The following is a 16,416-nucleotide window of genomic DNA, read 5'->3' as shown; positions in this document are numbered from 1 at the left end:
CCGTTGCCGGGCGAAAAAAAAAAAAAAAAAAAAAAAAAAAAAGTACCTCCCTGAGAAGCCTTCTCTAGTAAGTGACCCTGCTGGATGACCACATCCCAGACCTTCCAGATTCAGATCTTTGGAAGTGTACCTTGGGGGTTAATGGGCACATTCAAGTTTGAGAACTTCTGTCCTATACCGTACTCTGGCTACATTGAATCAGGTGTTCCTGGAACATGACAAATTATTCCCAACTTTGGCCCAATTATATCTAAATGAACACCCTGCCCCTTCCTTTACCTTCTAAAATTCTGTTTACTCATCTTTCACAACTCAGCTAAAATGCCAAAGTCCCTTTTGATGATTTTCCTAATTCCCTTCCTCAGTGCTCCAAAAATTTGTAGTTTGTTCCTCTGTTATGGGCCCTATTGCATTTTTTCTTGTTTTATGACTGGATGTTTAGATGTCACCTCCCTGAAAGTAGGGACTGTTTCATTCATCTCTAATATCCCAAAAAGTCTAGAACTGTGGTGTGAATACAGTGGATAACTCAGATTTTAAAAAAATGTTTAAAACTTAGGGCTGGCCCGTAGCTCACGTGGGAGAGTGTAGTGCTGATAACACCAAGGCCACGGGTTCAGATCCCTATACAGGGATGGCTGGTTAGCTCACTTGGGAGAGTGTGGTGCTGACAACACCAAGTCAAGGATTAAGATCCCCTTACTGGTCATCTTAAAAAAAAAAAAATTTTTTTTTTTTAAAAACTTCTGGCCAGAGAAGGGGCTCCTAGACAGACAGGATTTCTGAGTCTGGGCATCTCTCACCTCATTCTCACAGGGCAGGAAAGAGTATGGGATCCCATGCCAGAATCATGTTCAACTTTACTTCATCAGCATGGGAAATCTTGGGCAAATCATTTTCTCTCTTTGTCTTAGTGCCTTCGTCTTTGCCCATGGGTAAAAGGCATAAAAATCAAGCATCTCACAGCACTGTTAGCAAGACAAAAGTATCAGGAGTACTTCTGAAAAGCACAGGCCTCATAGGAATGTTAGCACGTATTACCCCTTGCATCTGTGGGATGCTGAGGGCCTAAGCTGGGAAGACACAACAGTTTAACAAGGCAGTTCCACATCAGGTTTAGCAGGAATTTCATCACTGTTCCAAACCAGACCCTGAACTCAACAGACCTGTTTCACCAGGCCAGATGGAGGAGAAAGATTGTAAGACATTTAGACATATATTCATTAGTAATTTCCAAAGCCTGAGAGATGCAGAAAGAGTTCTGTCTTCGTTTACAAGTCCTTCACAATGGTTTAGGATTAGTTTCTAAACAGAGGCTCCCCAGGGAGCTTACCTTGAGGCTCAGGCTCTGGGATTCTGTTACTCTTTAAAAAATTCCATTATGTCAATAAAGTTTAACCCTTGAGTCATGTGGTCCAGAAATGGAACACTTTACACCCTACTTCTGAAGTGACTGCTCCTCTGTGTCCTGCCTACCACACTTACAAAAACCCTTTCAAAAAGATAAAATAAACATTCTCAAATTGTGTTCTAAAGAAAGGCCCCTAGGTCCTACAAGTCACTGTGCAAACTGAAGTTCATTCGGTTCCCCATTTATTCTCAGATAAAACCACTCCTCCAAGTCTCCCTAAGACTAAAAAGAAAAATAACATAATACTCCTAAAAAATATAATAATAATAATAAAATAATACTAAAAAAAGATAATATGACTCCTTCCTTTTATATGCTTCAGCTCACTTAATTCTTGCAGCACCTATAATGTAGATATCCCCAACCCCAACCTTACAGAAGAAACTAAGGCTCAGAAAAGTACCCTGGGACCTAGAGGAAGTCACTTTAAGTGCCCAGCACAGAGCAAACACTTGATAAACACATGTTGACTGAATGTGTAACTAACCAGAGGATCTCATACCACCTTGCATTTGCTTACATCAGACAAACGGATGGCATGGAGTAGAGAAAAAGTCCACGGGTTTTAGAGTTGGACATGTCTGGATTTAGGCCACAATACTACCACTTACTAGTTGTGTGATCTGGGCTTTAGTTTCTTCATCTGTAACATACCACAGAATTGGAGAAAGGATTAAAAGCAAAAACATATCATGAAACAATGCAGGTTAAGGTATGGAATGGTGCTTGCCACCCAGAGTCATATCCACTCTATGAGGGCAGGGACCCTGTTTACCTTAGCAGAGCTATACCTGGAGCCCAGCACAAAATAGGCTCTTATGTAAAGGTCTGAACTGCAGGTCTGACCAGTCAGTGTTGAGAACATAACAGGTACTGTCTACAAATGATTTCAAAACCTGCTCAAGGACTGAAAAGTTGAAGTAACTGCAGAGACAGTCAATAACTAATAAAAAACAAGATGGGTCACGTTTACGTAGTGAACACCAATGTACCTCAGTGTGTTTACATAGGATCAAGATGAAATGCTCCTGTATTCATTATCAAATAAATACATGTAAGAAGAATTAAACACAATGGAAAATAACTATTCAAGTTGAAGTCCAGCCTTGCCCAAGAAAAAAACAGAAATCCCACCCAACTAGCTCAGAAAAACTATCAAGATTGATTTTTAAAAATTCAAAGAAAGTAGTGTGAGAAATGAGGCTATTCATAACAAAAGGGCATTTCCTAAAATATCTGCAGATTTGGGTGAAAAGTGGTTTTAAGAGAATTACAGTGAAAGGAAGTAACTTCCAGAACACCATTTACAGTGATGGAAAGCCCCAAAGAATTTTTATGTGAGGATGCACTGAAACTTTGGGGCAGCAAGGGCTGCCACCCGGAAACTACATATAAGGGAACTCAGGAAGAACAGAGTCCTCGTGAAACAACGTAAAACAAGAAACCATTTGCCAAGTTCCCCCAAAGCAGAGGGCTGAAAATAAGGGACTGCTGTACCTTAAGGAGCAATTTTAAAAGTAAAGAGAGCAGGAAAACCAGATGAAAGACTACTCCAAGAAACCCAAAGCAGGAGACATTTAAGACAATCCTGACCAACAGGGTCCTGGGCAAGCAAAGGGGACATATGAGGCACTGGAAGGGATCACTCAGAAAGGTGGTCACTACCCACTGACTGTCCAGTGGTCTTGAGTATAGAAAAGTCAAGTGAAGAGCCGAGAGGCCAGGACAGAGTGGTATGCATACGTGCAGTGTTATGGAGTGGGGGGTGGCATCAGCTCTAACAGGCAAGAGTATGGTAAAGAGACAGGCAGAATAAAGGGAATAAAGAGTCCCAAATGGACTGTGCTGAAAAGCTGTGGGGAAATAGGCCCTCTCCCACACACTGGTGGGACTGTAAATTGGTACATCCACTATAGAGAGCAGTTTGGCAGGATCTATCAAGACTACAAATGAATAAAGAGCCAAAAAAGAATTATAGTTCCTTACCCTTTCTTTTATGTTTTATTTCACTGGATTCTTGTAGCACCTATGACGTAAATAGCACTGGCCTCACTTTGACCAGCAATCCCACTTTAGTAATTTCTCCTGTACCTACACCTGCACATGTATGAAATGAAGAATTTACACAGCTATTCACTGCAACATTGTTTTTAACTGCAGAAGACTGGAAACACCTTTAAATGTCCATCAAAAAGGGACTGAATGGATAAATTACAGTGCATCCATATAATGGAAAACCACACAGTAGTGAAAAAGTCTGGAAAGATCTCTAAGACAAATTTTTCAGTGGGGAAAAAAAAGACAAGGCACAGAAAAACAGGGTTTATAGCATGCCACCTTTTTGTGTCAAAATAAAAAGAGAAGCAAAAGTTAAATATATTATTTGTTATTTGCTTGTATTTGTAATAATATTTGTTTCAAAGTTTCCAAGTTTCGAAGGAGGTAAAAGAAAGTAAAAATGTAATTACTTGTGAGGAGATGGGAGTAATGGGATTAGACAGATAACAGACAGGGTTGGGAGTAAGACTTTTCACAGTACCCTTTCATATTTTTTATTGTGAACCACATGAATGCACTATCTTTTCAAAAAGCAGAAATATTTTCCAAGTTGTAATTCCCAATCAGCATAGTAATGTGTAGCACTGGGAAAGTTTTAAAAATGAAAGGGCTACAGCTGACAGTATGTAACCCAGCTCTTGACTTGAAGACTCTCTTTTGGAAAACACATACCCATGAACTAACTCCAAAGTGACTTGTTCATAAGTATTCAGAGTAACAGTACTTACGTTAACGAAAAACTGCAAATGAAGAAAATGTTCAACAGAGACGTGGATATGCAAGTGTTTGCCTATTCAGATGGATTATGTTAGATTATATGGCTATTATACCTCAACTATTTCAACATATAGCACCCTACATGTGAAAACACTGTGACATCAACAAAGTTCAGACAAGAATCCAGAAGAATATGAACAATTTGGTATTCTGGAAGTTTTAGTTGAATAAAGTTGTTTAACAATTTCCTTTTTTTAATTACCAATTTGAGGAGAGAAAACATCTAGTTAAGATAGAGGTCAAAATATACTTTTTAAAAATGCTAAGATATAGGGCCGAGCCCGTGGCGCACTCGGGAGAGTGCAGCACTGGGAGCGTGGCAACACTCCTGCTGTGGGTTCGGATGCTATATAGGAATGGCCAGTGCACTAAGATATAGGGCCGAGCCCGTGGCGCACTCGGGAGAGTGCAGCACTGGGAGCGTGGCAACGCTCCTGCTGTGGGTTCGGATGCTATATAGGAATGGCCAGTGCGCTCACTGGCTGAGCGGGCGGTGTGGGCAACACCACACCAAGGGTTGCGATCCCCTTACCGGTCACGAAAAAGACAAAAAATAAAATAAAATAAAATAAAAATGCTAAGATATACGCTGAGCATAACTACATAAAAGACTATTCAGCACCAAGGGTTGCGATCCCCTTACCGGTCACGAAAAAGACAAAAAATAAAATAAAATAAAAATGCTAAGATATACGCTGAGCATAACTACATAAAAGACTATTCAGTGAGAGTCAGGCAGCGCTCAAGAACCTTTGGCCAAAGGCCTGGGTGTGAATGCAGAGAATGTTTGTCAAGGGCGAGGCCAAACAGACGGAGGAAGGATCAGAAACCCAAAGGGACTCTGGTTTGGTAGTCTGATCAACCCCAGAAAACATATCCCAGGAAATGTAACTGGATAAGACCAGGAGCTAAACACAGGTGGAAAATAAATAAGCTGTGGACAACAGTAGCTCTTTGAACCCAAACATTAATGACATCGATATATATTCAAGTATCAAAACAAAGCTAGTATCTTTAAAAAGGTATACAAAGGGGCAAAAAGTAGATCTGTGCTTCACCTCACTGAGCAGTTTTTCCAAAACATCACTCACTGCAGAAATATGTAGTTTCTACCTTCTCACCTCTACCTCCCAGTGGTGTGCTGACCACACCCATCCCAACACCCATTCCTGGCTCACCCAGGTGGCCACTCCAACCTTCTCAGTGATGTGAACACCCAGACTGAGGGCGCACCCAACACCCTGACCTTGGACATGCTTTCCTTTCCTCATCAGACACACCTTTACAGAGCACCTATTTCGTGCCAGGTACTTCAGGGTACTCTGCCAAAGATGAAACTGAGTGTCTGCAGGGAGAAGCCAACAGAGACCCAAGACAATGCCAAGTTCCTCTGCAGGCTGGGGTAAAGAGTTGGCTAATAGCAGGAGGACTGCATGAATGCAGGCATCAGACACAGTCGGCTCTCCAGAGCCCCACTAAGTAGGGACAGTGACTGACAGCCCAGTTATATCAAGGCACGTTGTCAGAGAATTCAGAACACCAAGCATAAAGACAAGACCCTAAAAGCTTCCAGAGGAGAAAAGAGGTCACACACAAAGGATAAGGAATCAAAATAGAAGGGGTTGGCCAGTTAGCTCAGATGGTTAGAGTACAGTGTCAAGGGTTCTGATCCCATACTGGCCAATTGCCAAAAAAAAAAGTATCAAATGGTATCAGATTTCTCAACTACTAGACACTACAAGATGACCAGGCAATGCCCTCAAAATTCCAATATAAAATTATGTCTAACCTAAAATTCTAAACTCAACCAAACCATCAAATTGGAGTAAGGTTAGAATGAAGATTTTTTAAACAAGCAAAGGCTCAAAAATTTCACCTCCAATGTATTCTTTCTCAGGAAGCTACTGGAGGATGTGCTCCATCAAAACAAGAGAGTAAAAAGACAAGAACTAGGGAAGAGGAGCTTCAACCCCCCACCCCCACCCCCAAGCGTGATGATGAAATAAGTCCCAAGAGAAGTGCAGAAGAGCAGACCTGAACAACAACCATCACATGGAGCAAAAAAAAGGGAGGGCTCCAGGAAAGAAAGGAACTGACCAGCACACTGAGAGTTTGTTACAAGAGTTAGGGCTGAATTAGTTACAAGAACATGGAAACTAAGCAAATGAATACATGGGGCTATTATTGTAAGTCCTAGGTATATACAAACAATAAAAATGTAGAAAATCTACCCAAGAGAAATGAACACGTTTGTCCATGCAAAAACTTGTACACAAATGTTCACAGCAGCTTCATTTACAATAGCCAAAAAGTGGAAACAGCCCAAATGTCCATCAGCTGATGAGTGGATAAACAAAATGTGCATACAATGGAACACCATACTGCAACATGATGAACCTGCACGACATTATGCTAAGTGAAAGAAGCCATATACTGTCTGATTTCATTTATGAAATGTCCAGAATAGGGAAACCCATAAAGACAGAAAGTAGATTAGCTCATTGAAAAACTTCTTTAACCTTCTCCAAAGAGAACAACTGCCTCTACTTGACCATCACCCACTCCTGACTCCTTCCAGCTTTATCTAGCCTTGGACACCCTCATCTGCCTGCTGTCAAAGGTCAATCTCCTAATTGAAAAATCGCATGACTTCTTTCATGGCCTTGACATCCTTGCTATCCTCTGCAGCACTGTTTCCACCATATGACCGCTCCTTGAAAAGCTCACCTCTTCTTAGTTTATTACACTTTCCTGACCTCAAACCTCCCAGTTCTCTCCTCTCACCTCTATCTTCAACTCATGAACAGTGACTGTTCCTCAATCTCCATCCCCCATTTTAACCTTCTCCTGGGTATCTGCCTCCCATCTCCTACTGGATGACTCCCAGGCACCTCAATTCCAACCCATTTAAGAGAAATTTTCATCATCTCCCCAAACCAGCTCTTCCTGCTAGCTTCTTAACTCACCCAATACCACAGGCTCAAAGCCTTAATGGGATCTCAATTCCACCTCTGTTCTGCCTTCAGGGCCAAGCCTTCACTGGGGCCATGTCCTGTCAAGTCCAGCATCTTGCATGACAGCCAATTCCTATCCAAATCCCCCCACCCTCTTAGTATCATGATTGCAGTTTCCTCCTAATTGGTCTCCCTGCCTCCAATCTTCCTTGCCTATCACCACAGTTAAGTTTCCTGAAAACCCATGAATAATGTCATCCCCCCGTTTGAAAATCTTCAACAATTCCCTCCCTACATTCCACAAAACATCTGTGTCTGGAGCACAATTTGGCTCCAACTCACTTCTCAGATCTCATTTCTACTGTTTCCTTACACATGCTGTATATTCCAAGAAAGCTATATTAGTTTTTATTTCTAAGGCACCTCAGTCCTTCTTCCACATGCTCATCATGCTACTCCTGCCACCCACCCTTTGGACCTAGAAAAAAGGTCACCTCCATGACTATAGCTCTCCTGATTCCAGTGGAAATGGATCTCACCTCTCTGTCCCTCCTAAAGGCCTGGCTTACAGATCAAAATACAGACATATACCACAAAAGGAAGTGGTGTGGCTATTCTGTAACAAGAGACCTGAGGGCCTAGGACAATGAATATTCTGCTGCTAGCATACATGCTTTGTTGGGTTGTTTCTAAAAAGAATTGGGCCAACATTTAAAAATCTAGAGATTTCAAATAAAAATCCAGACTTGGGCATCTCTTGAAAAAGAGACACTGATACCTTTTTCAAGAAGCTTCCATAGACTATCCTAATCTAAAATCTTCCCTGGACTATCCTAGTCTAAAGTAGGCTATCCCAGTCATTCTCTACACTGTGATCTCATTTAATTTTTTTTCAAAGCACCCTGCCAAAACTGTTCTTTTATTTTACATAACTGTGTTTCCTCCACCAAGAAATTAAGCTCTCTGAGAGAAAAGAGACCTTGTCTGTCTGGTTCAAAGCTATCCTCAGCACTCTGTCCACTGTGGGGCTATTTAGAAGCCACTCAAGAGATGTGCTTTGTGAGTGAATGGATGTGGTCTCCTTGGGCCATACCCCCAAAGGGTACCGATGGGTTGGAGCAGAGCAGACTGTTGAATGTAGGATTCCTGCCTGCCTGTACCTCCTGGAGGCAGGCATGAGTTCTCAAGCTTGCAAGTAACCCTTATCCCCACCATATACATACATAGGAAGTAAATCTACTCCCATTCACAGTCTCTCCTCTTCCTTTCCTGCTTGGCTCCTAGCAGCAGGTGGGTTGGCCAACCATGATCTAATCCACCTCCAAAGACTATGACCGGTATGACTTAGTATCCTGCCCAGCCCAAGGTCACTGGATTCATTCAGGCCTTCCACAAATACTTAGTGGTCACTCTTACTGTGCCAGGAACTGTTCTAGGTGCAAAGAATTCTGTGTGAACAAAACTAAGGTCCCTGCCCCCAGGAAGCTAACATCCTGGAAGGGGGACAGATGAGTGAGTATCAAGGGATACTTGTATCTGCAGACCATTGGCCTTCAACCATCCCAACCCTTCTTGTCCTCCAAGGCCCACATCAAGGGCTACCTCCTTGGTATGGTCTTCCTATTAAGCCAGCCTTTACCAAGCTCCCTCACTGTTGACTTTCACTTACTGCCCTGTGCAATCGTAAACTGTTCTATACTCAGCACTACGGTTTGTTACTCATCTCAAGCTCCATGAGGCCATACAATTCTATCTTTCATGGTTCCTTGCAGCTCAGTAACCAGCCTGCAATGGAATATTTGTTGACCAACTGAAGACAGCGAACCACTTTTCCCAAACCTGGCAGAAGAACCTGTGAAACCACTGTGGTAGTTTCCAGAGTAGACACTTTATTCAGAAATCTATGAGGATAAAAGTTAATATTAACCACAAGGTAATTTAACACATTACAAATTAAGACGAATAGGGATCAACCATGGAATAGGAATGCAAAATGCACATGAATTTCTTTTTGTGCCCCTTCTGGTAAGCAGCTTTGGACATACTTTTTACCGGCTGTGTAACCTTGGGTAAGTTAATGAACCACCCTGGGCCTCAGTTTCAGGATCTGTGAGAGGGAGATGACTAGTATAATGGTCATCTCTACCTGATAGTGTTGTTATGAGGACTGAGAACATGTATGAGTGCTTAACACAGGGCCTGGCACTTAAATGCTCAAAACATGTTAACTGCCATTCTTATGTTCCAAGAACCCACCATACCCCACATTTGTCAACACATCTCTGTATTCAGGAGCACTTAGTGGAAGAGTCTGTGGTTAGCAGAGGGGTTTCAGTGAAGGTCTTACCACACTGCCCAGATGACCAAAATGGAAAGCAAGGACAAGCTAAGGGGATAAATGTTACAAAAGCAAAATGGAAAAATGGCATTCTTTTTTTTTTTTAAAGATGACCAGTAAGGGGATCTTAACCCGTGGCCTTGGTGTTATCAGTACCACACTCTCCCAAGTGAGCCATGGGCCAGCCCCAAACAGATTCTTTTTAATTAGGCATCTTCTGCTGCCTCTGTTTCTTCACCTGCACAATGGGGATGAAGCTATCACACTTGCCTGCAAGGCTGTAGTGAGATCCTAGATGCAAAAGCATTTTGTAACTGAAAAGCACAACGAACCTGAATTAACTGCTCAAGTGCATGGGTTTTGTCTTCTCTAAGGTGAGTAACCTTAGACAAGTTAACATCTGGCCTAAGTCTCCTATAAAATAGGAACAAGAATATCTATCTCACAAGATTGTTGTGAGAATAAGTGAAATAATAAGAAGTACCTGGGGGCTAGAAGAGCCCAACTATTAAATTACCATTAAGATTACTATCCTATTTATTGGACTCCTCGTCCCTAAACGTGAGGTGGAAAGAAACCAATACTGGCTCAGGAACAGGAAGAAACAGGCTCTGTAAACAGCTAGGTGACCTTGGGCAAGTCGCTGACCCTCTCCAAACCTTGGTTCCCACAGTCACAAAATGACAGCATTGCAAGAGAGGATCCCTGGGCTCCTTCCAGCTCCTCCACTCCGCTGTTAAGGCCGCTGAACAAAGGCCAACCGCTACCCAGCCAGTACCCGAGGGGCCACAACTGAACTCCCTTTGCAGCGCGACAGGAGAAACGCCCGGGTGTTCATCCCGGAGAGATGCGTCCACACTCCGCCGCCACCGCTCACTCCCTCAACTTGCTTTTGCAGCCGTTTCCCAAAGTTTCCCGAGGCGCCCGGCGACCAGCCGTCGGTCAATCACAGGAAGACCTGGGGTTGGGGGAGAGGAACCTGGGGCCCTGTCTGGGGAATCCCAAAGCCGCCCCCGCGGCCGGGCAAGGAGCGACAGGTGCGACGCGGGGCCCCCGGCGACGGGAGAGCAGGACGAATGGCAGCCAGTGTGGGCGCGCGAGAAAGGTGGCGGCCACGCGCTCTCCTCAGGCCACTCCCAGCGACGCCCCCGGCCCCGCGCTCTGGGACCCGCGACCCCCGCTCCGCTCCCAGCCCTGCGGCGTCGCAGATGCTACGGCCTCCGGAGCGGCCGGGCCGGGGCGCAGACCTATCGCTCCAGAAGCGTTGGGGACCGCCAGGGCGACCTTTCCGCGCAAGCCGGGGCTGTCCGGGGATGGGCGCACACGCACCCGCGCACACCGCCGTAACCCCTTCCTCCCCGCCCTCCCCGCCACCCACCACTCACCGTCGATGTCTCCCAGAGTCAGCTCGTCGCCCAGCTCTGTGAGGGTCTCCATGGTCTCCAGACCGCCCAGCTCGCTGCTCTCGTCCATCCCCGGGTCGGCGCAGAGGCCTCCCTGCGGTTCCGCTCAGGTAGACGCGTGGTTGGTGCCGCTGCCACCGCCCATGACACCCGACAGCCCCCGCCCGGTACCGCCTCACCGGCCAGCGCCAGCCGCGGCCATGTTTGCGCTGAGCCCCGGCGCCGCGCGGAAGGGGCGGGGTGGGATTCCCCCGCCCCACCCGCACCCTCTGCGGCCCCGCCCCCAGCCGCAGCGCCCGCTTGTTTGTTGTCAATGGGACCAGGCTCGTCTCAGCCAATCGACGCGCGAAGCGGCGCGTGGGGTGATGGTACGTCATCGATCAGCAGCTCAGATTTGCATAGTGAGGCCCCGCCTCTCACGGGCTGGGAGCTTAGGCGGAGTAACCGCCTAGTCCTCAGCCCAACCTACTTTTACTTGTTTAAAGGAGCCGCTCCCTTCTCAGTTGGATCTGCTCCACGAGCAACTCCGCCCACTGGCCTGGGATTGAAGGGTTAATATGCCACCTTCCACCCGCGACTGCCCGCCGCCTCCGGCCCAGGCTGCGAGCACATTACGTCACCTTCTCAGCTTGGGCCTCCCTCCCTCGCTCCCGCCCTGCCAGCCTGGGAAGGAGGGTAGAATCAAACCGAGCCTCCCAACAGTCGGGGACGAAAGAAATCATCCAAGTCACGCTCCTCCGAACCCCCTTAGAAAGGTGGCAACGAACGCTTGACGGGCTGCGAATTGTCCAAGTGCACTCAGCATATACCGCGACCACGACCACGTGCTTAGTTCAGTGGTCCTCAATCCCAGGAACCTCAGAACCACAGAAGACCTTTATTTAATACAATGCCAATGTTCAGGCCCACCATCAGCCTCCTCAGGTGTTCCTGGCACAAATATCTTGAAAAAGTCCCACAGGGATTCTGACATGCAGCCCACCCACAGATTCCCACTCTTTCAAGCGCCTCACGCCACCCCATCTTGCAGCTGGTCACATTGCAAACAAACGTGCAAACGTCTAGAAATTTATCCTAAGGAATAAAAGTACAAGTGCTCAAAGAAGTGCCGAAATATTTATGTTCAAAGACATTCATCACAAAGGTCCTCTGTGACTGGGAAAAATTGAGCCCAACAAGGGACTGTATAAATTACATCCACACGATGAAATAGTATGGCATCATTAAAACTTATGCGCAGTATTGACAAGAAAAGGCTTTCACAATATATTGATAAATGGGAAAAGTGAGTTTCCTGCTAGTCTGTGGGAGGTCACTGTTGTTTAGGCAGCCGTATCAAGGCTGTGTGGAGGCAGACACATACACGGATCCACTAATTCACTGTGTGACCTTGGGATGGTTAAGAAATTGTTCTAAGCCTCAGTTTTGTCATGTCTAAAATGGGGATAAAATAGCACCCCTCATAGTTGTGAAGATTAAATGAGATGATTTGTACATTCATTTGACAATTTATTGAAACATCTCTGCAGCAAACAGTTCCTGCCCTCTGAGAGCTTCCAGTCTAATGAAAAATAAACAAATATTCAACACAAAAATAAATAACAGATGATGGTACAAGTTATGAAAAAAAAAAGCAATGTGTGTGACAAAACTAACAAGGGACCTGACTTGTGATGTCAGGAAGACTCTGAAGAAGTGACATTTAAGATGAAACCTAAAATTATGAGAGAACTGTGTCTGGTGTAGCCAGGGGACAGATGACATAGACAACGTTCTTGAGGCAGAAAGAGCTGTGCCAGCCAGCACTTGGCATAAGTCCTGGCATACAGTAAAAGGCCATAAAAGGTAGCTATTGTAATTGAAAAAAATAAGGATCTGTGTGCTCACCTGAAGGGTAAAAAGGTTGGAAGGCCCAATAGCTGGCTGTCAATTGTGGTTATGGGAGTGGTGGGATTTGGGGTGAATTTTACTTCCTTCTTGCTATTTCAGTATTGTTTAAATTGCTTTTTGTAATCAACATGTATAACTAATAAGAAAGTGTCTTATTTTGGGGGAAAGCAAGACAAGAATGTTCTCTTTATTGTTTACACGCAGGGAAGTTGACATAGATCATATCAGTCTCGCCCTGAAAGAAACAGAAAACCGAACCCTGTGACGTGTTTTGGACCCAGCACTGAGCTGGATGGTGTCAGTCTTCAACTGTGCCTCAGTAGCTCTCACAGGGCTCCTTGCACTGATGTGTGACTGGCAGGATGCAGCAACAACTCCTATACAACTTACTTTAGTCCAGTGCCCTCCCACTCCAGAGCCGCAGTAACCCCCTGCAGAAGGCTGCCCTATGCACCAGGAGGCCAGGGAGGCAGGCAGTGCTTCCCACTCTACAGCTGTTCCCATGGCTCCCAACTGGACTGGCCCAGAGGCCATTGTGCCTAGCCAAGTGGCCTGAGAGGGCACAAATGAAGGCTCAGTAGAAATGGTGGAAGAATGGTGGCGCACTGGACCCAAACCTCAGCAAAACACTGACATTTTCCTTCTGACCCTCAAGTCTACCTAACTGAACATCTTTTCTTGGTGGCACCTTGCTCTGGCTGGGAGGACAGAGGACGGCTCTAAGGGGTGGAGTAGTCTTTGACAAGTCATACCTCAGGACTTGGGTTCTTCATCTGAAAAGGGAGGGAATGGACTAGCTGACCATTAATATCTACCATGGACTGGGCACCTCCTACAAGTCACAGGAGAACTTCGCATACGGTTTTTCATTTACTTCCTCTGACACCTCCCCTTTGAGGCCTTTGCTCAAAGTTCCTATCCCCTTCTCTCTCCTCCCCAGTCTTTCAGGATTCAGTTCAGATACCACTTTCTCCAGGAAGCCTTCCAGATGGATTAACCAAGAGCAAGTACCCCACTGTTTGACACAGTGTGTGTGTGTGTGTGTGCGTGTGCGGGCAGTCGGCAGTTTAGAGTGTGGAAAATAAGTTTGGTTTTGGATAAACTGAAACATAAGCAATAAGGGTTATCAGAAGGTAACAGGGCAGTTGCCATCAGCTTTAAGGTTAGAGGATCCGGCTGTCCAAGAAAAAAAGAGTGAAGAAGAAAGACTAAGTCAAAAAACTCTTCTTTAAGGGGTAGGTAAGAAAAGAGGAATCGGGAAGAAGAGATGGAGCAGGCTCAGACTGAGGGCCGAGAACCAGGACAAGAACCAGGAAAATGGCCTGAGAGGATCATCTCAAGTGGGAGAAGCTGTCAACAGCATCTCCCTGAGGGCCATGAATGGAGAGGGCAGAGGGAGATGTGGGCCTGGGATAAGGAGGGAGAAGGGATGAGGTCCAGGGATGTTTCACCCCCCAGGAGACACCTAGCAATGTCTGGAGACATTTTTGGTTGTCATACTGTGGGATTGCTACTGGCATCTAGTGGGTAGAGGCCAGGGATACTGCTAAATATCCTACAGTACACAGAACAGCCCTCCTTACACAACAAAAAATTATCTGGCCCAAAGTGTCAGTAGTGCCCCTATTGAGAAACCCATCTTGAATGATATTAGGGAGCTCCCAGACTCTCCAGGGGTGCACAGACCAGGTCTGGGAGCTCAGTAGACAGTAACATCTAAGACCACACTGAAAACATCACTGTTGCCACCACTGGGCACCCCGTCAGTGGACTGGCCACTAGAACCACCCCTCCACTGCTACCCCTGGTACCTGCGGCCACCACTAACACAGCACAACTCCCACACAGACTGGGTACATCCAGTTGGTGGAGCTACAGTTACATAACTGAATCCCCGTTGCAAGGGGAAGCTGGACAAACAAGTACCCTTGAGCCTTTACATCTGAGGGGACGGAGGGGAGGTGAGGAAGGTGGGCTCTGCCTGCAGTAAAATTCATAAGGTGGGTACATGGAACAAGTGGCCACAACAATCAATAATGGCAGCAAAGGGAAGGAAAGGGGGGGTGAACAGAGTTTCTGTTTGTTTCTTTGATGTCAGGAAAACTTGGGCCCATTTGATGGTGGAGAGGATGGGATTAAACAAGGTGAAGAAGACTGAAGGTGTGGAGGGAAGAGACCAAGAGGAAGAAGGTGCCAGATGGAGTAGATGAGAAGACAGATAAGACTAGGCCCCTCTCTTTGGCTCTGCACAGTGGGCACTCAGTAAATCTATGGGATGAACAAAGAACCATCAGAGAAGGACACCTATCACTGATAAGTTCCAGGCAACTTCTGCCTACAAGGGCCATGTACACAGGCTCTTATCCTCCCAAACACCTGGGCGTTCTGAGATGGGGGACCCAAGGATCTGACTGAGAAGTGTCCGATTCTGATGACAACAGCTGGCAAGGGACAGAGCCTAGGCTAGTCCCAAGTTGTCTGGGTCTTCCCACCTCCCTGGGCTGACTCCCTCATCACTTCGCAGTTCCCCAGCTCTGTTTCAAATTATGAAAATCCTGCTGATAAGCCCCTAGAAGTCACTCAGTGGGACCCCCAGCCAAAGCTAGAACCACCTCTGCACTGTCCTGAGGCATCCTTTAACATCCCTGCCACCCCAAGAAAGCTAGGTCCACTGCCAAGCAGGCCTTGTTCTTGGAAACTTTTTTCTCCAGTTAAGCACCTTCCCTGCAAAGTCAGCAACCACCCATCTCCAGCATGAAGAGGACAAGAAGAGCCTAGGGGCTGGTCCTGATCCCCAGCTCCACCTGCTGGCACCAGGACAGGTTAAACAGCTAATCCAGTGAATCTGACCTTTTCTCATAGTACAGCCCTTCAGTTCACAAACTCTAGTGTGCACCATCTTATGTACTCCTCACAGAAATGTGGCAGGGTCACACAGACAGGGAGGGGCAGTGCTGGAGATGGAGCCCAGGTCTGCCAAGTCAGTCCCACCACCTGGCCCCTGCCTCCCCTGCTCAGTGAGGGGGACTGGGTGGCTAGTGGGCAGTTCTGATGGGAAAACTTCCTCAGCCCTCCTCCCAGCCACATCCAGCTCTCTTCCAGCTGTCCCCTTACTTCTTCTGAGTAACTGATGGGGTGTAGGATGTTCTGGGCCCTTCCATGAGGCCTCCTTAAGATCAGGCTTCCCTTTGCTGCCCTGGCCAATAGGGAAGGTTAATAACCTCAAAGAAGCAGATTAGGGCCAGACAGGGGGTCCAGACATCATTAAATTCATTTTGCCAATGAAGCCTCAGGAAAGGGAAGGGCTGGGCCAGGGTCAGTATGTAAGTCCTGTGACCATGGGTCTCTGCTTGCACACCTTCTGAGACAGGGAGCTCACTCTGACTAATCCAGTTCAGGGCAGCCCTGCCATTACCAAAGCATAGCCTCCTGCAGGGCTGCAGCCTCTCCTCCTGTAGCCCCCACCCAGAAGTTGAGAGTCTTCCAGCATTGCCAAAGAGGCAAGTTGACTTCTCCACGCCTGTTCAATGACTGCCCCCAGATATCTGAGGACAGAAAATCACATTATTCCAAGGTCTTATTGGG

At 46.2% G+C, this 16,416-nt stretch overlaps 1 protein-coding gene across 1 annotated transcript in view; it reads right to left on the bottom strand.

Annotated features, from left to right (window-relative positions):
* SREBF2 (sterol regulatory element binding transcription factor 2) overlaps positions 1-11,142 on the bottom strand; it is a 57,465-nt gene extending 46,323 nt beyond the window's left edge. Inside the window, exon 1 of the mRNA XM_008574236.1 lies at positions 10,924-11,142. Coding sequence (XP_008572458.1) covers positions 10,924-11,011 — 88 coding nt within the window. The 5' untranslated portion in view covers positions 11,012-11,142. The remainder of the gene's footprint in view (positions 1-10,923) is intronic.
* Between the last annotated feature and the right edge of the window lie 5,274 nt (positions 11,143-16,416).

Source organism: Galeopterus variegatus, unplaced genomic scaffold (genome assembly GCF_000696425.1).
Source record: "Galeopterus variegatus unplaced genomic scaffold, G_variegatus-3.0.2 Scaffold55, whole genome shotgun sequence".
NCBI lineage: Eukaryota > Metazoa > Chordata > Mammalia > Dermoptera > Cynocephalidae > Galeopterus > Galeopterus variegatus.
The sequence above is the reverse complement of the archived record's forward strand: the minus strand, read 5'-3'. Positions and strand labels throughout refer to the sequence as shown.